General features: G+C 48.0%; 1 protein-coding gene across 2 annotated transcripts in view; it reads left to right on the top strand.

Annotated features, from left to right (window-relative positions):
• Window positions 1-6078: 6078 nt before the first annotated feature.
• STOX1 (storkhead box 1) overlaps window positions 6079-21436 on the top strand; it is a 66778-nt gene continuing 51420 nt past the window's right edge. Inside the window, exon 1 of one of the 2 annotated variants that reach the window (XM_028826577.2) lies at window positions 6079-6787. In XM_028826577.2, coding sequence (XP_028682410.2) covers window positions 6259-6787 — 529 coding nt within the window. In that variant the 5' untranslated portion in view covers window positions 6079-6258. The remainder of the gene's footprint in view (window positions 6788-21436) is intronic. The other variant, XM_028826578.2, reaches the window with a different exon arrangement.

The following is a 21436-nucleotide window of genomic DNA, read 5'->3' as shown; positions in this document are numbered from 1 at the left end:
AGGTAATAAGCATAGTAGCTGATGGGTAGTTTTTCAATCCTCTCACTCCTCCTGCCCTCCAGCCTCAAGTAAGCTTCTGTGTCTACTGTTGCTTTCCTTGTATCCATGTGTACTCAATGTTTAGTGCCGACTTTTTATTTTATTTTTATTTATTTATTTATTTTGAGACAGAGTCTCGCTCTATCGCCCAGGCTGGAGTGAGTGGTGCAATCTTGGCTCACTGCAATCTATGCCTCCTGGGTTCAAGGGATTCTCCTGTCTCAGCCTCCTATGTAGCTGAAATTACAGGAGTGTGCCACCATGCCCAGCTATTTGTGTGTATGTGTGTTTTTAGTAGATATGGGGTTTCACCATGTTGGCCAGGCTGGTCTCGAACTCCTGACCTCAAGGGATCCACCCGCCTCAGTCTCCCAAAGTGCTGGTATTACAGGCGTGAGCCACCACGCCCAGTCTAGCTCCCACTTATAAGTCAGAACATGTAGTATTTGGTTTTCTGTTCCTGTGTTAGTCTGCATACGATAATGGCCTCCAGCTCCATCGTGTTGCTACAAATGATATGATCTTGTTCCTTCTGATGGCTGTGTAATATTCCATGTTGTATATGTACCACATTTTCTTTATCCGGTCTATTGTTCATGGTTATTTAGGTTGACTCCATGTCTTTCCTGTTGTCCCAAACTCTTTATAGATCCTGTGTCCTGTCCCATGAAAGCCCACTGTACTTTCGGAGTCAATAGCAAATTGGATGAGCTAAATAAATCTTCACAAATAATGTGATAATGGGAAAGACAATGTATGTACCCTTTTTTTTTTTTGAGATGGAGTCTTGCCTGATCCCCGCCTGAAGTGCAGTGGTGCGATCTTGGCTCACTGCAACCTCTGCCACCCAGGTTCAAGCAATTCTCTGCCTCAGCCTCCTGAGTAGCTGGGATTACAGGTGCCTGCCACCACGCCTGGCTAATTTTTTGTATTTTTTACTAGAGACAGGGTTTCACCATCTTGGCCAGGCTGGTCTTGAACTCCTGACCTCATGATCTACCCACCTTGGCCTCCCAAAGTGTTGGGATTACAGGCATGAGCCACTGTGCCTGGCTGTATGTACCCTTAAAAGTGGACTTTGGAGACATCTCCTTTCCTCGGCTGGAGCTGTCTGGGCAGGGATTTCAGGCCTGATGAGATGGGCAAGAGAGAGATCATGTGGAAATAGGAGGGAAGTAAATTTTTATAAATTACTCTGGAGGGAATAAATTGGACAGTCAAACTCAACATGGACAGTCATTCTCAAAATGATCAAAGCTAATCTCTTAATGTCCTGATACATGTTTTTAAATAACTTTTAAAAAATTTAAACTTAAATTTTTTATTTTATAAGTAGAGATGGAGTCTTGCTATATTATCCAGGCTGGTCTTGAACTCCTGAGCTCAAATGATCCTCCTGCCTCAGCCTCCCAAAGTGCTAGGATTATAGGCATGAGCCATTGCACCAGGCCTTACTTTTATTTCTTTTGAGAGGGAGTTTTGCCATATTGCCCAGGCTGGAGTGCAGGGGCTATTCACAGATGTGGTCATATCACTTCATTTTGGAACTCCAGGGTTCAAGCCATCCTCCCGCCTCAGCCTCCTGAGTAGCTGGGACTACCACAGCATCCAGCTTTCAAACTTTTCTTTTCTTTCTTTCTCTCTTTTTTTTTTTTTTTTTTTGAGACAGAGTCTCACTCTGTCGCCCAGGGTGGAGTGCAGTGGTGCAGTTTTGGCTCACTGCAACCTCTGTCTCCCAGGTTCAAGTGACTCTCCTGCCTCAGCCTCCCGAGTAGCTGGGACTAGAGGTGGCTGCCACCACACCAGGCTAATTTTTGTATCTTTAGTAGAGATGCAGTTTCACCACATTAGCCAGGTTGGTCTTGAACTTCTGGCCTCAGGTGATCCGTCTGCCTCGGCCTCCCAAAGTGCTGGGATTACAGGCATAAGCCACAGTGCCTGGCCTCAAACTTTTTAGTGACTACATAGTAGAATCTCTACTTGGATTTTATATAATGATTAGAATACTCGGCCGGGAGCAGTGGCTCATGCCTGTAATCCCAGCACTTTGGGAGGCAGAGGCAGGCAGATTACTTGAGGTCAGGAGTTCAAGACCAGCCTGGGCAACATGGTGAAACCCAGTCTCTACTAAAAATACAAAAATTAGCTGGGCACAGTGGCGGGCTCCTGTAATCCCAGCTACTCAGGAGGCTGAGGTAGAATCGCTTAAACGCGGGAGGCGGAGGTTGCAGTAAGTCAAGATCGTGCCACTGCACTCCAGCCTGGGCAACAAAGCGAGACTCTGTCTCAAAATACAACAACAAAAAATGAATACTCTCTATTTCTCAGGCATACAGAGACCATTGCAAATATAAGATAAAAAATAATTCCATCATGAAATTTTTTAGTTTCAATAAATTACTTGACCACTCATGTGCCTTTTTAAGTGAAGAATGATACTAATTCTTGTTAAATATTTCTTTGTCTGATCTGCAGAGACCACAAAGATGGAAAGGCCTTAAGAATTTCTGTTTTTTGGCCAGGCGTGGTGGCTCACACCTGTAATCCCAGCACTTTCGAAGGCCAAGGCGGGCAGGTCACCTGAGGTCGGGAGTTCGAGACCAGCCTGACCAACATGGTGAAACACCGTCTCTACTAAAAATACCAAAATTAGCTGGGCATAGTGGCAGGCGCCTGTAATCCCAGCTACTCGAGAGGCTGAGACAGGAGAATCGCTTGATCATGGGAGGTGGAGGTTGCAGTGAGCCGAGATTGCACCATTGCACTCTACTCTGGGCGACAGAGTGAGACTCCATCTCAAAAAAAAAAAAAAAAAAAAAGAATTTCTGTTTCTGTAGTTATGCATGTAACACAAAACCATTCAGGTTAGAGGCCCACAGCTTCCCATTTAACTTTTAAGACATGCTCCATTTTGTAGGAGCTTGGGGATATCCAGGAAATAACTGACCCTTTAGGGAAAAAATGGCTAAGTATTTGGCTGTAGTTTAAAATTTTTCTCCTTAAATTCTCTCCTCCTTCTTTTGTTAATTGGACTGTTAATTGAACTAGCTTAAGTAAAATGATAAGGGGAATTTCAGCTGGGCACAGTGGCTCATGCCTGTAATCCCAGAACTTTGGGAGGCCGAGGCAGGCGGATTGCTTGAGCTCAGCAGTTTGAGACCAGCCTGGGCAACACGACAAAACTCCATCTCTACAAAAAACGCAAAAAAATTAGCTAGGCGTTGTAGTGTACACCTGTAGTCCCAGTTACTCAGGAGGTTGAGGTGGGAGGATTGCTTGAGCCCAGGACGTTGAAGTTAAAACGGGCAGAGATGGTGCCACTGCACTCCAGCCTGGGTGACAAAGTGAGACTTTGTCTCAAAAAAAAAACTAAAAAAAAAAAAAAAAAGGAATTTCATACATCTGAACAAAAGGTTCCAATGCTTAAGACAGTTCTACCTAATAATTTCAGGTCATGAAACCTCGTAGCTAGATTCTACCTTGCAGCATCCTTGCAGCTATAGCCCCTGCTAACAAGGCTTTATTGTTTCTGTGTATTTCCAATTCAAATTCTTAGGAGAAAGAATCACACTCAGAACTTCTCACACCAGGCCACAGTCCAATAAGTCAGGGTATGGCCTTGTCCTCATCAGGTGTGTGGGCAAGAAGACACTGGGATCACCTCCTCACCCTCTAGTAGTTTTGTCTTCACGGGCAAGTTGCCTAAACTCACTAAGCTTTCGTTTCTCTTGGGGAAGTCGTGGCTTAATAATATTATCCCTTTCGGAGGACTAAATTCCTTAGTACAGGTCTAGGCACAAAGTGAACTGAGAGTAAATGGAAATTACCACCGATCTTATTATGATGGGAAAGACGCTGTACTAGATGCTACAGATATTGAGCCCAAAGTCACAATTCTCCAGCATGGGGACAAAGGAAGACCACCCTTGATCCAGCAAGATGAGAGCCATGATAGAACCCAGAAGAGAAGCTTTAACCCTCGTGAGAGTATACAGGCGTAGGAATTCACTGCATTTGTCCTATGGGCTGCATCCATCCATCCACCTCAGAATCAGAATTCAGATGTTAGCTGGTGGTCTCAGGTTCACATGATTATTTGCATTGAAAGTGAAGCCAGACTTATTTGTCATAGGGAAGCCTTACTTGGCAGTTGTCTGAGTACATGTCTTACTACCTGTGTGACTGGGAAACACTTCTTAATCCAACTAGCTGCAATTCCCTCATCTGTAAGAACAAAACAAAACAACCAGGGATAATAATATTAATAGTAAACACAGAGTTGGCAGGCATGATGGCTCATGCCTGTAATCCCAACACTTTAGGAGGCCAAGGTGTGTGGATCGCTTGAACTCAGGAGTTCGAGACCAGCCTGGGCAATATGGTGAAACCTCCTCTCTACCAAAAATACAAATATTAGCCGGCTGAGGTGGCATGTACCTGTGGTCCCAGGTACTCCAGAGGCTGAGGTGGGAGGACACTCGAACCCGGAGGACCAAGCTGCAGTGAGCCTCGCCACTGCACTCTAGTATAGGTGGCACAGCATGGGTGATACAGTCTCAAAAAAAAAGTAGACACAGAGTCATAAAATTAATGCCCCCAGAATACAGTGTTCAATAAACGTTAGCTATTGTTATATCTATCATTTATTGTGTGCTTACTGGGGACAGGGTATAAATTATCTCAATTTTTATAGCTGTTATTAAGGACTGATGAGCTGAGGGAGTGGGAAGTCTGGAATGACTCCTAGATTTTGCCAAGCACCTCTCCTCCCTCACAGTACTGTGTTCTTGTACCAAGCACAATGCCCTTCCTCTTCTTCTTCTTTTTTTTTTTTTTTTTCGAGAGAGAGTCTTGCTCTGTCGCCCAGGCTGGAGTACAGTGGCACAATCTCGGCTCACTGCAACCTCCGCCTCCCGGGTTTAAGCAATTCTCCTGCCTCAGCCTCCTGAGTAGCTGGGATTACAGGAGCCCGCCACCACACCCGGCTAATTTTTGTATGTTTAGTAGAGACGGAGTTTCACCTTGTAGGTCAGGCTGGTCTCGATCTCCTGACCTCGTGATCCGCCCACCTCGGCCTCCCAAAGTGCTGGGATTACAGGCGTGAGCCACAGCGCCTGGCCCCTTCCTCTTCTTTTACCATGTTGTATTTTCAAATGGGTTTTTTTTTCAAGGAGCCCTCCTGCTGGGCCTTAGTCTGGGTCCTCAGTCTGAATTGGCCCTCACTGCTTTGAGGCACCGGTCACATTCTGCCGCCACACATCACAAGCTCTCCCTTTGAACGTCAGAACTGAAGTTCTCCTTAGAACTTCGGAAAGTCACGGATGAGGCCGGGCGCGGTGGCTCACGCCTGTAATCCCAGCACTTTGGGAGGCCGAGGTGGGCGGATCACGAGGTCAGGAGATCGAGACCATCTTGGCTAACACGGTGAAACCCCATCTCTACTAACAATACAAAAAATTAGCCGGGCGTGGTGGCAGGCTCCTGTAGTCCCAGCTACTTGGGAGGCTGAGGAGGGAGAATGGCGTAAACCCGGGAGGCAGAGCTTGCAGTAAGCCGAGATCGCGCCACTGCACTCCAGTCTGGGCGACAGAGTGAGACTCCGCCTCAAAAAAAAAAAAAAAAAAAAAAAAAAGTCATGGATGAAAGGGTCCTCAGTTTGTTATCCTGTGAAATGGTAGCTGGGACATTTCTGAGGCCCAGAGAAGGGAAATAACTTGAATGAACAGGTTAGGAGCAGGCCAGGCGCTGTGGCGAGTGCCTGTAGTCCCAACTCGGGAAGCTGAGGCAAGAGGATCGCTTGAGCCCAGAACTCAGTGAATAGCCACTGCACTCCAGCCTGGGCAATACAGCGAGACCCGCCTCAAAAAACAAAAATAGAAACAAACAACTAGCTTAGGCGCAGAACTGAGACTCAAACCTAGGTTTCCTGCTCACCCCCCACACCTCCCAGGGCCCCGCTGATTCCTCGTGGCTGCTAACTTGGAGCCGCCCCAAAGCCAGGTCGAAGGCGAGTCTACCGGCCCTGGGGACTCCTGGCCCTGCAGTTCGCATGGAGGATGGACGCAGTCAGGCTCTCCGGGAGCTGCGGGAAGCCCCAGGACTTGGAAAAGCCTCAGAGCGCGCCCCTAGGGGAAGGAGAGCTCGGGACCTCGAGGCGGCTGGAAGTCGAGGGCGTCGCCAGGGGTCCGTTTTGCGCTCGGGTGTGGAGAACGAAGCCGAATGCTGGGCTCTGGAATCCCCTCCAGAGCTCTCGGCCGGCCAAAGCGCGGCCGCCCCACCCCCGGCCCGCCAGCGCAGTCGGCCCCGCCCCCTGGAGCTCCGTTCCCCCGGCAGCCAGCGCCGCGCGCAGTCGGCCGATCCCTCCACCAAGGGAGCTGCGTCCCAGCCGCCGCGCTCCCCGAGGCCCTGGGTTGTGGGCTCCCGGCCGTCCGCGAAAGCATGGCCCGGCCCGTGCAGCTGGCGCCGGGCTCGCTGGCGCTGGTGCTGTGCCGGCTGGAGGCGCAGAAGGCCGCGGGGGCTGCGGAGGAGCCCGGCGGGCGCGCGGTGTTCCGCGCCTTCCGTCGCGCCAACGCGCGCTGCTTCTGGAACGCGCGGCTGGCGCGCGCCGCCTCGCGGCTGGCCTTCCAGGGCTGGCTGCGGCGCGGGGTGCTGCTGGTGCGCGCTCCCTCCGCCTGCCTGCAGGTGCTGCGCGATGCCTGGCGGCACCGAGCGCTACGGCCGCCGCGCGGCTTCCGCATCAGGGCGGTGGGTGAGTGCGGGACCCGGAGGGGAGGGGCGTCCCGCGCCAGCTGTGGGCTCCGAGCTCCTCTCTACAGGGGCGAGCGCGGCCCGGTCTTTTACCACAGAGGCTAGGCGCCGCTCTGAGAGCCCGGGGGCTGCGGTTGGGCGGCCGGTCCGGGGGGCCAAAACGCCCCGGAGACGTTCCCTCCCGCTTGGACACTGCAGCTATAGTCCCCAAGGTGTGCCTGGCCGCTGCTAGGACTGGCTCCGGGCTGCGTCCGTTCCTCGACTCTTAAAGCCCGTGGAGTGCACAGAAGGAACTTTCTGCTTAGAAAAGTGATGCTCTGGATAGAGAGGCTTTGGGCCAGCGGCCACTGTCTAGGCTCCACCGGGGCGGTTAGGAAGGGTACCCCAGGAGAATGGCCAGAGTTTACCAAATCTGGCTGCTTTATTATTAATTTAACTACAGATCCGCAGCGGACGGCATTCTGCTTTTCACGTCCTGCGGTGTGGTGGTCTTGGGTCGGGACCTAGCAGCTTTGGGTTCGTTAACTTCTTGGGGAAAACAAATAAGTAGCGTCTCGTCCCTTTAGCTGAATAGACAGGATTCCACCTTCACAGTCTTTTCACGCTTAGCTGTTTGTTAGACAACAGCAGCTTTTTGCCTTTATAAAATAGCTTCTCATTCGAGAAACTAAACCACTGCACCCGTGAGCGGTCTCTGACTCTGGGCACTAAACCCAGGCAGGTGTGTCAGCTCCCTGTAACAGCCTGGTTCTTGTCTGCATTTATGTGAGGCTGCAAAGGCCATTTGATGGTGTGTTGACAAGTCACCAGTTGTTCAGCGCTTAATTTTCATTCTTACCAAGGAACCACTCTGTGTTAGTCCATAAATCATCTTCCATCCGAGGAGAAGGAGCCGCAAATAAAAAACATTTGTTTGGCCAGGCGCGGTGGCACTGTGTAATCCCAGCACTTTGAGAGGCTGAGGCGAGTGGATCACCTGCGGTCAGGAGTTAGAGACCAGCCTGGCTAACATTCTGAAACCCCTCAGGAGTTCAAGACCAGTCTGGCTAACATGATGAAACCCCGCTTCTACTAAAAATACAAAAATTAGCCGGGGCGTGGTGGCAGGCGCCTGTAATCCCAGCTACTTGGGAGGCTGAGGCAGGAGAATCGCTTGAATCCAGGAGGTGGAGGTTGCAGCGAGCCGAGATAGTGCCATTGCACTCCAGCCTGGGTGACAAGAGTGAAACCCCATCTCAAAAAGAAAAAAGAAGAAGAGGAAGAAGAGGAAGAGGAGGAAGAAGAAGAGGAAGAGGAGGAAGAGGAAGAAGGAGGAGGAGGAGGAGGAAGAAAGAAGAAACATGGCAGTAAGAAGCAAGCACCTGACTGACCTATAACTGTGTATCATCCATTCAGAGATGGTATTACCACATCCTAGCAGCCAGTGCTTTAAACCTTCACTTCTCACTCCATGCTGTCTGTTCCCTCTCCTCCCCACCCCCGTTTTTCTTAAGAGCTCACTGCAAAACCACATATACACATTTCCTCTCCTTTTACTTGCAGGAGTGGAGTGAAGAAAATAGGTTTCTGGCTCTGAGAACAGTGAACCAAGTAGCCAAGCCAAAATACGAGCGAAGAGGTCTTTCAGACAGGCTCGATGAAAAACTCTTTTCAGTTCTGCATCCTCAGTTTTTCTGGTTTGAATTAGTGGTTACATTCTCAGGTCCCCCTTTTCAAAGGGTGAGCATAGAGCATATTGCAGAGAGGGAGTGGGATGCAGGGCGGGGGGTCTAGACCTGGGGGTGAAATAAGAGTGGGTTTGTGCTAAGTCACGGGCCGCCGCTAATGCCCCAGTGAGCAGTGTTAAATGCTGGTGTCTATGTTGGTTATGTTTACTGCCATCTGAAATATGCAGCACACGTCACCTATTGCTCCCATTCTCTTCTGCCCAGTAGGTAATGCTGCCTCATAGCACAACTTAGGATGCAGTGGACACTGTATTCTATGGGGTGTGCAACACAGTGGACTTCCCCTGGGTCATCACCCTTGACTTGAGTCTCCTGGCAGGAATGATTTTGAGTTTTTTTAATTTAATTTTTTTTTTTTTTTTTTGACAGAGTCTCTCTGTTGCTGAGACTGGAGTGCAGTGGTACAATCTTGGCTCACTGCAACCTCCACCTCCTGGGTTCAAGTGCTTCTCCTGCCTCAGCCTCTGGAGTAGCTGGGACTTTAGGTACCTGCCACCATACCTGGCTAATTTTTGTATTTTTAGTAGAGATGGGATTTCACCATGTTGGCCAGGCTGGTCTCAAACTGCTGACCTCAAGTGATCTGCCCACCTCAGCCTCCCAAAGTACTGGGATTACAGATGTGAGCCACCGTGTCTGGCGATTTTTGTTCTTTATAATATTTTTATTTCTTTGTTTAAGCCCTAACCATGGCAAGGACAGATTTTGAAGTTGTTAACAAGTCCTGATAAAAATTTGAATATTTAGCTGGGATTTGGACAAAGCCACCCATTAGGACAGTTTGAGGAGCAAAACGGAGAAAGATCTTATTTGATGCTGAGTGATGGGTACACCTGGGGGACAAAGGGGATGCTTTTGCTTTGAATAGTGTTGCTAATTGCCAATTTCTGGTCTAACTTGGGGTCCCTAGGTGCATATCTAGGGAGGAGAAGGGGCAGCTCTTGGGCTATAGAGTCCTGGAGGGTGGCGAAGGCAGGAGAAGCTGCTTTCCCCAAAAGGAAATGAAAGTTTGGGTCGGCTTGCTCTCTTGCTCTTGCAGCGCTGGCTTCCAGGAGGGTGGGGAAAGAGCTACTGTGGACTGTTGCAGGTTGTTGCTCCATTCTCACTGTTATGTTGTGGGAAAGAGCAAAATGCTAGAAAAGGACACAGAGTCAATCTGATCTCTTTGCTTTAGATTGTTTGTTTGTTTGTTTATTTTTGAGACGGTGTTTCACCCTTGTTGCCCCAGCTGGAGTGCAATGGCGCGATCTTGGCTCACCGCAACCTTCACCTCCTGGGTTCATGCGATTCGCCTGCCTCAGCCTCCTGGTAGCTGGGATTACAGGTGCCCACCACCACGCCCGGCTAATTTTTGTATTTTTAGTAGAGATGGGGTTTCACCATGTTGGCCATGCTAGTCTTGAACTCCTGACTCAGGTGATCCGCCCGCAGCGGCCTCCCAAAGTGCTGAGATTACAGGCATGAGCCACCGTGCCTGGTTAGATGTTTTTTTAAAGGCTAGTTTACTGCTGCGTAAAAGCATTAGGGTATAGGACATATTGCTGGCTAGCTCAGGCAGAAAATGCAGGGAGAGAGGGATGGCGTTCAGCTTTATAAGTCCAGCTGTACTGCCTTGGGTCCTTCTGAACTTATGGACCTGGGACCTATAAGGTACGAGGAGGTAGCACCCTAGCCAAGCACACTGGAGTGACTGGAGCCCCAGGTGCAGACCTGAACTTAAGTAATGCAGAGGTTTATGTTTTCTCCAGGTTTTGTGCCTTTTCTCTCCATCTTCATTCTCTCTGCCTTACCTTTCCTCTGGTAAGAAAAATAGTTCCCAGACAGAGATTATTTCTATAAAAAGAGAGACATTGGATCTTTAGCTTGATTAATAAGGGGCTAACTGCTTTTGTACTCCAGTCCTCAAATGTTGTATTTTTCTTTTCTCTTCTTTTTTTTTTTAAGTGGAGACGAGGCCTTGCTCTGATTCCCAGGCTGGTCTCTAACTGCTGGGTCCGAGGGATCCTCCCCCCTCGGCCTTCCTTTCAAAGTGCTGGGATTACCAGTGTGAGCCACCTGGCTCAAATGTTTTGTTTTCTGTTTTTCATTAGCCAGTGGCATTAACAAATGAAGGAGTGAGTTCTGGAAGCTGGAGGGAGACTGCTGCCTAACCAGCTGAGCCACTGGGGAAGGAGGTACTACAGGGAGGTGGGACACCTGTATTTGTTTGGAAGAATCTGTTGCTACTCTGAGAATGCACCTAGTGGGACAGGAAAGATTAACGGTTGGTGGCCACTTGGCCAAACAAGTTTGTTCCCTTCTCCTGAAATTTATAGCTGGGGTGTCTCTACCCTGTCACCCCCAGCAGGGCCTTTCATCTTTTCTCACTGAATAAAAAAAATGCCCCAGGCCATGCCTGGTGGCTCTTGCCTGTAATCCCAGCACTTTAGGTGGCTGAGGCAGGGGGATCACTTGAGGTCAGGAGTTTGAGACCAGCCTGGCCAATGTGGTGAAACCCCGTCTCTATTAAAAATAGAAAAACTAGCCTGGCATGGTGGCACGTGCCTGTAATCCCAGCTGCTTGGGAGGCTAAGGCAGGAGAACGCGGGAGGCAGAGGTTGCAGTGAGTGGAGATTGTGCCACTGCATTCCAGCCTGGGCAACAGAATGAGACTGTCTTTAAAAAAAAAAAAAAGCACCAAGTGCTGGTGGCTCTTTTTAAATACTTGCTTCATGAATTCATTCATGAGCCAGGTACTGTTCTAGGTGTTTCTGTGTGTTTTGTTTTGTTTTGAGACAGAGTCTTGCTCTCTGACTCAGGCTGGAGTGTAGTGGTACAGTCATGGGTCACTGCAGCTTCAACCTCCTGGGTGCAAATGATCGTCCTACCTCAGCCTCTTATGTGGCTGGGAACACATATGCGCGCCACCATGCCTAGCTAATTAAAAAAAAATTTTTTTTCAGTAGAGGCAGGTCTTGCTCACTATGTTATCCAGGTTAGTCTCAGACTCCTGGGCTCAAGCAATCCTCCTGCCTCTGCCTCTCAAAGTGTTGGGATTACAGGCATGAGCCACCTCGCCCAGCCGCTTCTGTGTTTTTTGTTTTTGTTTTTGTTTTTTGAGACGGAGTCTCAGTCTGTCGCCCAGGCTGGAGTGCAGTGGTGTGATCCTAGCTCACTGCAACCTCTGCCTCCAAATCCTGAATTCAAGGGATTCTCCTGTGTCAGCCTCCTGAGTAGCCGGGACTACAGGCGCGTGCCACCATGCCCAGCTAAGTTTTTTTGTAATTTTAGTAGAGATGGGGTTTCTCCATGTCGGTCAGGCTGGTCTGGAACTCCTGACCTCAGGTGATTCATCCGCCTTGGCCTCCCAAAGTGCTGGGATGACCGGCCCACTTCTGTGTTTTAATGCATCTTTCATTCAGACTTGCCTCTGCTAGAGGGAAATAGAGTCAGGCTCTTTTTCCACATCCAGTTCAAGAGGGGATAGCTGAGTGGGAGGCCATGTGGGAACCAAGCTGGTTCACACAATCTTCTCTATCCCACAGTGACTCCTCTGGGTACTACAGGTTCTGCCTTTAGTTAGGCAGGAGTTCTTTGTTCTTTGGGAGGTGCTGAAGATCAGGCACGTCGGGTTGGCCAAAGGGAAGTGATGGGAGGATCTTCCACCTCTCCTCATGCTCCTCCTACCTGATCCCCCAAACCCCTCTGAGCATGGCCTTCCAATCACAGAGAGATATTAAGGCAAAATTGCAAGTACTCTAGGAGTGTAGAGTGTAGTATCTGCACTAATGCTAGATGTTGACTGGTTTCAGAATCTATCCTGGGATCTGGTTTGGGAGAGGAAGAACAGTGCTAGGGTACTCAGTGCCTGATGCTGCAAGAATTGGGCAAGTCTCTGGACCACTGTTCTTATTTGTTCTGTGACTTAGGGAATGGTGTGGGGGAGTGTATTATAAATGGTGAGGCAAGGGAGTGGTCTGATTCCTATTCTGTCTTATTTTTGAAGTCCTACCTTGAATGACAGTAGGGCATCTTGTAGCACTTCATACCTAATGGAATTTTGTAGGTGAAGTTTATATTTAGGGAAATGCACACATCTTAAGTTTACTATTTGATAAAAATTTCAAATGCATGCATGTGTGTAACCCACATTCCTAGCAGGATTAGCACATTATCATTACCCCAGAAAGTTCCTTTCCCAGTCAGCTGTGCCTCAATCCTCAGAAATAACCACTATTCTGAATTTTTTTTTCCTTTTTTTCTTTTTTTTTTTTGAGACAGAGTCTCGCTTCGTCACCCAGGCTGGAGTGCAGTGGTGCACTCTCAGCTCACTACAACCTCTGCCTCCAGGGTTCAAGTGATTCTCATGCCTTAGCCTCCCGAGTAGCTGTGATTACAGGTGTCTGCCACTACACCCGGCTAATTTTGTATTTTTAGTAGAGATGGGGTTACTCCATGTTGGCCAGGCTGGTCTCAAATTCACAACCTCAAGTGATCCATCTGCCTTGGCCTCCCAAAGTGCTGGGCTTGTAGGCGTGAGCCACCGTACCCGGCCAGGCTTTATTATTTATTTATTTATTTATTTATTTATTTATTTATTTATTTTGAGACAGAGTCTTGCTCTGTTGTTCAGGCTGGAGTGCAATGGCACGATCTCAGCTCACTGTAGCCTCCACCTCCTGGGTTTAAGCAATTCTCCTGCCTCAGCCTCCTGAGTAGCTTGGATTACAGGCACCCGCTGCCATGCCTGGGTAATTTTTGTATTTTTAGTAGAGACAGGGTTTCACCATGTTGGCCAGGCTGGTCTCGAACTCCTGACCTCAAGTGATCTGCCCGCCTCGGCCTCCCAAAGTGCTGTGATTACAGGCATGAGCCACCATGCCCGGCTGGCTTTATTATTATTTTTTAGATACAGGGTTTCATTCTGTCATGCAGGCTAGAGTGCAGTGGTGCAATCATAGCTCACTGCAGCCTTGAACTCCTGGGCTAAAGTGATCCTCCTGTGTCAGTCTCCTGAGCAGCTGGGACTACAGGCACCCACCACCACATTTGGCTAATTTATTTTTATTTTTTGTAGAGGTGGAGTATCCCTGTGTTGCCCAGGCTGGTCTTGAACTCTTGGGCTCTCACTTCTCTGGGCCTCTAGTTCTCTAGGTGTGAACGGTCCTGCCTCTGCTTCCTAAAGTGCTGGGATTGCAGGCATGAGTCACCGTGCCTGGCCTGTTTTTTAACACATAAGTCACCTACCTTCTCATTCTATCATGCATTGGGCCTTTTTAATATCCTTCCCCTTACGCGCATTCCTACTGAAAAGCACCAGTGCAAAATTATTTTCAGTTACAGGCAGCAAAACTGAGACTTGAGGAGTCACTGAAAACTGTAGCTTAAAGTTTCCAGATGACCCAGAACCACTGTGGTTAGTGAAGAAAATTTGAGTTCAATTTTTTTTTTCTTTGCGTGGAGTCTTGCTCTGTCGCCCAGGCTAGAGTACAGTGGTGCGATCTTGGCTCACTGAAACCTCCACCTCCTGGGTTCAAGCGATTCTCCTGCCTCAGCCTCCTGAGTAGCTGGGATTACAGGCGCATGCCACCACGCCAGGCTAATATTTTGTATTTTTAGTAGAGACGGGGTTTCACTGCATTAGCCAGGATGGTCTCAATCTCCTGACCTTGTGATCCGCCCACCTCAGCCTCCCAAAGTGCTGGGAGTACAGGCATGAGCCACCGTGCCCCACCCTTGAGTTCAATTTTTTGCACTACCATTTATGAGCTGTATGTCCTTGAGCTAGTTACTTAACCCCTCTCAGCTCCATTGTCTACATGGGTACAAATGAGGACACAATAGGCCCTTTGCAGGTTGTTCTGAAGATAAGTACCTGAGAGCCTTCAGCCTGTGCCTGGTTCAGAGTCAGCATCAGGAAAACAACAAACACAAGGCAGTTTCCAGCATGGAGGGAGAAGAGAATGGGTCTCTGGATTCTGGTTCACTAGACAAACCTGTCTCTGTTAAGGCCTGTGCTAATCATTGCTTGCCTGGCATATACTTATGTTCAAGACCTCTGTTTGTCCTTCTGTCCTACCCTTCTGTCCTGTCCTGCCTGCTTAGTGCTGGTCACGACCACAGCCGTGTGTTGTCCTGTGCCTCAGCCAGGTCCCAAGGGGTGCCTGGTGCTGGAGAAGGAGCCTGTACTGGGATTCTGATGCCTGAGTTTGCAACCAACCCTGCTGCTAAGTTGCTGGGAGCCCCCCAGCCTATCCTCTCATGTCTCTGGGCCTCTAGTTCTTTAGATGTGAACGGCTTCCTGCTCACTTTGACTCTGTTGACTGGCTAAGCCTTCCCACCTAGCTTGGCCCTGGCCTCACCTAGGTCAGCCTCCCAGTCATCTGTGTCAGGAGGCCCCAGGAAGAACAGACAGAAGCTCACACTGAAGGTGCTTAAGATATTTTCCACAAACGGGGAGATATACCTTCCTCTTAGTACTGCCCAGACATCTTGATTCTCTAATGTCATTCCCCCTTCACCAAGCATCTGAAGCTACACAGTTGTTGAAGCACTGCACCATGCTGGGCTTCCCTTGCGCTCGCAGTCATTTGTTAGGTATGCATTGAGTATTTACCCGGTGCCCAGCCTGACCAGTTGGTCCATACAGAGGGGCAAAAGACTCATGCCCTGACCTCAAGGAGCTCATAGTCTAGGGACCAGATGGATGAATAAGTGATACAGAGTTATAGGGAGCAATAAAAGGATAGCTGATCAAGAATCCCATGCATATGTGTTTGTGTATCCAAGGAAGACTTCCTGGAGGAAGTGATGCCTAAACTAAGATACGCAGAATAAGTAGATGTTAGCATAGTGAGAAGCACATTTTAAGTTGAGAGTGGGGGGCATGTGTCCCAGTTGTATAACCCACATGGGGAACCACAAGCTTCTGGGTGCAGCTGGAGCATGGAATGGGAGGTAGGTGTTGGCACAAAGGGCCTGCAGAGGGGCTGACGTGGAATGGGCCCTGAGTACTCTACTCATGCGTCTGAGCCTGAGGCCACTGAAGAGTATTATGTAATAAAGTGCATGTATGTGATTATAATCCTGTTTACATGATATATGTGGTAGATACTTCCCAGCCTGAAGTATGCATTATCTTTCATCAATGGTTGTCTGGAATGGTGGCGCCTTGGAAGGGTGGTGTATACCCCCATGGGCCTACCAGAGTGCCAATGGTGCTTGTTCAGTGGCAGATCTGACATCTGAGAAAGACCTCAAGAGCCATTCAGGACACCTAGGATCTAACCCCTAGATCCTATGAGAAGCAGCTAAGTGACCAGCTTCTCATCCAATACTCTTGAGGCCTTGGTTGCCTCATGTGTTGGCAAGTATTCTGCCTGCTCTTTTTACTGCACAGATTTGGCATCGGACTCCAATAAGATACCATCTATGCAAACACTTTGAAAAGTGCACAGTACAAACACCAGCATGTCTTTACATCTATGTGTGCCTTCTTTAATTTCTTTCATTAGTGTTTATAGTTTTCAGTATGCCTGTCTTTCACCTCCTTAGTTAAGTTTATTCCTAAGTATTTTATTCCCTTTGGTGATGTTGTCAATGGGATTGTTTTCATTTTGTTTCTTTCTTTTTTTTTTTCTTTTTTCCTTTTTTGAGATAGGGTCTGGCTCTGTCGCCCAGGCTGGAGTGCCATGGTGTGATCATGGCTCCCTGCAGCCTCGACCTCCCAGGCTTAAGTGATCCTCCCATCTCAGCCTCTCCAGTAGCTGAGACTACAGGCAGGTGCTACCGCACCCAGCTAATTTTTGTATTTTTAGTAGAGATGGTGTTTCATCATGTTGCCTAGGCTAGTGTTGAACTCCTGGGCTCAAGCGATCCTCCCGCCTTGGCCTCCCAAAGTGATGCAGTTATAGGCGTGAGCTAGGACTGTTTTCTTAATTTCCTTTTTGGATAGTTTATTGTTAATGTATAGAAATGCAACAGATTTTATGTTCAGTGTGTGTTCTGTAACTTTACAGAACTGATTAGTTCTAAGAATTTTTGTGTGTGGCGTCTTTAGGGTTTCCTATGTAAGATCATGTCATCTGCAAACAGAGATGATTTTACTTCTTTTCTGATCTGGATGTCCTATATTTGTTTGTCTTGCCTAATTCCTCTGGGTAGGACTTCCAGTAATATGTTGAAAAGAAGTGGCAAGAGTCGGGTGCAGTGGCTCACGCCTGTAATCCCAGTACTTTGGGAGGCCAGGGCGGGCGGATCACGAGGTCAGGAGATTGAGACCATCCTGGCTAACACAGTGAAACCCCGTCTCTACTAAAAATACAAAAAATTAGCCAGGCGTGGTGGCGGGCACCGGTAGTCCCAGCTACTTGGGAGGCTGAGGCAGGAGAATGACGTGAACCTGGGAGGCGGAGGTTGCAGTGAGCCGAAATCGCGCCACTGCACTCCAGCCTGGGCAACAGAGCAAGACTCCATCTCAAAAAACAAACAAACAAAAAAGGTGGCAAGAGTGGGCATCTGTGTCTTCTTCCCAGTCTTAGAGGAAAAGCCTTCAGTTTTTCACTGTTGAGTATGATGTTAGCTGTGGGCTTTTCACATATGACCTTTATTGTGTTGAAGTAATTTCATCCCATATCCATGGATTGGGAGACTTAGTATTTTTTAAATGTTCATAATACCGAAAGTGAGCTACAGATTCAATGCAATCCCTATCAAAATCCCAACAGCTTTTTTACACAAATAGGAAAAATAATTCTAAAATTTATATGGACTCTCAAAGGATCCAAAATAGCCAGAACAATTATTATTATTTGAGACAGGGTCTTGTTCTGTCAGCTAGGCTGGAGTACAACAGTGCAGTGACAGCTCACTGCAGCCTTGATCTCCTGGGCTCAAGCGATCCTCCCACCTCAGCCTCATGAGTAGCTGGGACCAGAGGTACGTGCCACCACACCCGGCTCATTTTTAATTTTTTTGTAGAGACAGGGTCTTGCTCTTTTACCAAAGCTGGTCTTGAACTCCTGGGCTCAAGCAATCCTCCCACTTTGGCCTCTGCCAAAAATGGCTTTGAGAAAGAAAAACACAGCTGGGAGTCTCTCTGGCTTGGGGGCTGCCTGAAAAAAGAACAACAAAAAATAAAGCCTGAAGCATCACACTTCCTGATTTCAAAATACATTACAGGCTGGGTGTGGTGGCTCATGCCTATAATCCTAGCACTTTGGGAGGCCAAGGCAGGTGGATTACCTGAGGTCAGGAGTTTGAGACCAGCCTGGCCAACATGGCAAAACCTCATCTCTACTAAAAATACAAAAATTAGCCAGGCGTGGTAGTGGGAGCCTGTAATCCAGCTACTTTGGAGGCTGAGGCAGGAGATTCACTTGAACCCAGGAAGCAGAGGTTACAGTGAGCCGAGATTGTGCCACTACACAGAGTGAGACTCCATCTCAAAACAAAGCAAAAAAACCATACACACACAAACAAAACAAAAACCAAAATGTATTACAAAGATAAAGTAATTAAAACATGTGGTACCAGCATAAACACAGATATATACAGCAATGGAACAGAATAGAGAGCCCAGAAATAAACCCACACATATATAGTCAACTGATCTTCCCTGAGGGTGCCGAGAACACACAATGGGGACAGAGGGTCTCTTCAACAAATGGTCCTGGGTAAACAGTCTCCACATGCAAAGGAATGAAATTGTACCCTTTTCTTACACCATCCACAACAACCAACTGAAAATGAGTTAAATGTAAGACCGGACACGAAGACTCTTAGAAGAGAACATGGGGAAAAGCTTAATGACATAGATCTTGACAATGATTTTTTGGATATGACACCAAAAGCACAGGCAACAAAAGCAAAAATAGAGAAGTGGGACTAAGTACAAACACCAACTATTTATTTTATTTTACTTTATTTTTAAATTTTTATCTATTTATTTATTTTGAGACTGGGTTATGAGCCTGGCTAATTTTTGTGGGTGTTTTTTTGGTAGAGATGAGGTTTTACCACGTTGCCCAGGCTGGGCTCAAGTGCTGGGATTACAGGCATGAGCCACTGCCCCCGCCCAAGCACCAAATATTAACAGTGGTTATTTTGTTTTATTTATTTATTCATTTATTTATTTATTTTTGTTTCTTTTTTGAGACAGAGTCTCATTCTATCACACAGGCTGGAGTGCACTGGTGTGATCTTGGCTCACTACAACCTCTGCCTTCCTGCTTCAAGCAGTTCTCATGCTTCAGCCTCCCAAGTAGCTGGGATTACAGGCATGAGCCACCATGCCTGGCTAATTTTTTGTATTTCCGGTAGAGACAGGGTTTCACCATGTTGCCCAGGCTTGTCTTGAACTCCTGAGTTCTGGTAATCTGCTGCCTCGGCCTCCCAGAGTGCTGGGATTATAGGCATGAGCCGTCGTGCCCTTCCAACAGTCGTTGTTTTATCTCTGGTGTGGAATATGGCTGTGGGGTGTGTGTGTACGTGCACACATGCACTTGTAAATGTTTTTTCTTTTTTCTTTTTTTTTTTGAGAAAGTCTCGCTCTGTTGCCCAGGCTGGAGTGCAGTGGTGGGATCCTGGCTCACTGCAACCTCTGCCACCAGAGTTCAAGCGATTCTTCTGCCTCAGCCTCCTGAGTAGCTGGGACTACAGGTGCCTGCCACCAAGCCCAGCTCATTTTTGTATTTTTAGTAGAGACTGGGTTTCACCATGTTGGTCAGGCTGGTCTTGAACTCCTGACCTCATGATCTGCCTGCCTCGGTCTCCCAAAGTGCTGGGCTTACAGGCATAAGCCACTGCGTCTGACCGGTTTTTGATTTTTACATATGTATTACTTTTAGTACCTTTTATTTTAATTTGAGTTTCACTTGATGGGTTGCTTCTGTAACACATTCACATAGTATGAAAGGATATACAGGAAAAAGTCTCTCGTTTCCCTATCCCAGCCACTGATTGCCTTTCTCTGGAAATGGCTGCAGTGACCAGTTTTCTAATCCTTCCATAGCTAGTTTATAAATCTACAAATAATATGGATGGACATATCTGCCTCCATTGTTACATAAATGTTAGCATATTACATGTATTATTTTTTCTTGGAAACAAGTTTTCTTAAGTCATTAAAAAATCAACATATAAGCGCAAGGAAGTTAATAGCATTGTTCTAGGGTGCAGAAACACTAGTTCTGTAGGTTGTAAGTAGGGATTACATGACAGAGAGTTTCCTAGTTGAGTGTGTTTGGAAACCACATTTAAACAGGTTTCATGAGTGCAAAGGCTTTGGGTATGCTGATGGTCTCCATCCAAGAGGCAGGAGAATAATCTGAATGCTCCAGTCTCCTTCTACCAGCAAAGCCCATTTTTGCCTAGCTCCTTGTGGGTAGATGTTGGAGGCATTCTTGGGAAGCTCTGGGTCCCTTCAGAGTATCTTCTTGTGGAAGGAGCTGATCATCTTGTCCCATGAGCCCAGGGCCCACCTTGCAGAGAGCCATGTCTCAGAGCCCCATTGTGGAGTGAACAGAGATCACAGTAAAAACTACCTACATCCTGGCTGGGCACGGTGGCTCAAGCCTGTAATCCCAGCACTTTGGGAGGCAGAGACGGGCGGATCACGAGGTCAGGAGGTCGAGACCATCCTGGCTAACACGGTGAAACCCCGTCTCTACTAAAAAAAACAAAAAACTAGCCGGGTGTGGTACGGGCGCCTGTAGTCCCAGCTACTCAGGAGGCTGAGGCAGGAGAATGGGGTAAACCTGGGAGGCGGAGCTTGCAGTGAGCTGAGATCCGGCCACTGCACTCCAGCTTGGGTGACAGAGCGAGACTCCGTCTCAAAAAAAAAAAAAAAAAAAATACCCAGGCCGGGCGCGGTGGCTCACGCCTGTAATCCCAGCACTTTGGGAGGCCGAGGTGGGCGGATCACAAGGTCAGGAGATCGAGACCACGGTGAAACCCCGTCTCTACTAAAAATACAAAAAATTAGCCGGGCGCGTTGTGGGCGCCTGTAGTCCCAGCTACTCGGGAGGCTGAGGCAGGAGAATGGCGTGAACCCGGGAAGCGGAGCTTGCAGTGAGCCGAGATCGCGCCACTGCACTCCAGCCTGGGCTGGGCGACAGAGCAAGACTCCGTCTCAAAAAAAAAAAAAAAAACCCACATACCGCACCCAGGGAGGTGTGTGTGTTGGAGTATCATGGAGAGAACACTAGACATGAAGTCTGGGCCATCTGAAGAGTATTAACCATGTGACCTGAGGCAGAACAGTCCTCCCCTTATAAATGGCAGCCACCATGCTTGCCTTGCTCCAAAGTTGTGGCATTGGGATGCAGAAATGCCCTATTTGAAGATGTTATTCCCCCAACCTTTGACCCCACAGTGGAGGTTTCAGGAAGGGGCAGAGTTTGGACATCCCATAAGTTCATAGGTTTCATAGATCAGAGGGCTTTCAGAGGCCACCCTGGAGGTTTAACTACATTCTATTCTAGTAGAAAGTCACGTTAAGCTTTTACAATGTAAAGAAATCTCTAGAACAGCTAGCTTTTAATAGATGAAGAGACAGAAACTGCTTGTCAAGATCCTTTGCAATATTAAGCTTATTCCATGATAATTGACTGTTTTTTCTTTTAATTTATCTTTTGAGGAAAAGGTATGCAAAGTGATCATTTTTCTTGTTGATGCGAGGTGCCTCTCCATGGCTCTGTACCATTTCTTTTACTTTTTTTTTTTTTTTTTTTTTTTTTGAGGTGGAGTCTTGCTGTCACCCAGGCTGGAGTCCAGTGGCACGATCTCTGCTCACTGCAGCCTCTGCCTCCCAGGTTCAAGCAATTCTCTGCCTCAGCCTCCCGAGTAGCTGGGATTACAGGTGCCTATCACCACGCCTGGCTAATTTTTTGTATTTTTAATAGAGATGGGGTTTCACCATCTTGGCCAGGCTGGTCTTAAACTCC

Source organism: Macaca mulatta, chromosome 9 (genome assembly GCF_049350105.2).
Source record: "Macaca mulatta isolate MMU2019108-1 chromosome 9, T2T-MMU8v2.0, whole genome shotgun sequence".
Taxonomy (NCBI): domain Eukaryota; kingdom Metazoa; phylum Chordata; class Mammalia; order Primates; family Cercopithecidae; genus Macaca; species Macaca mulatta.
Note: the sequence above shows the minus strand (reverse complement) of the source record. Positions and strands in the feature narration are given on the sequence as shown.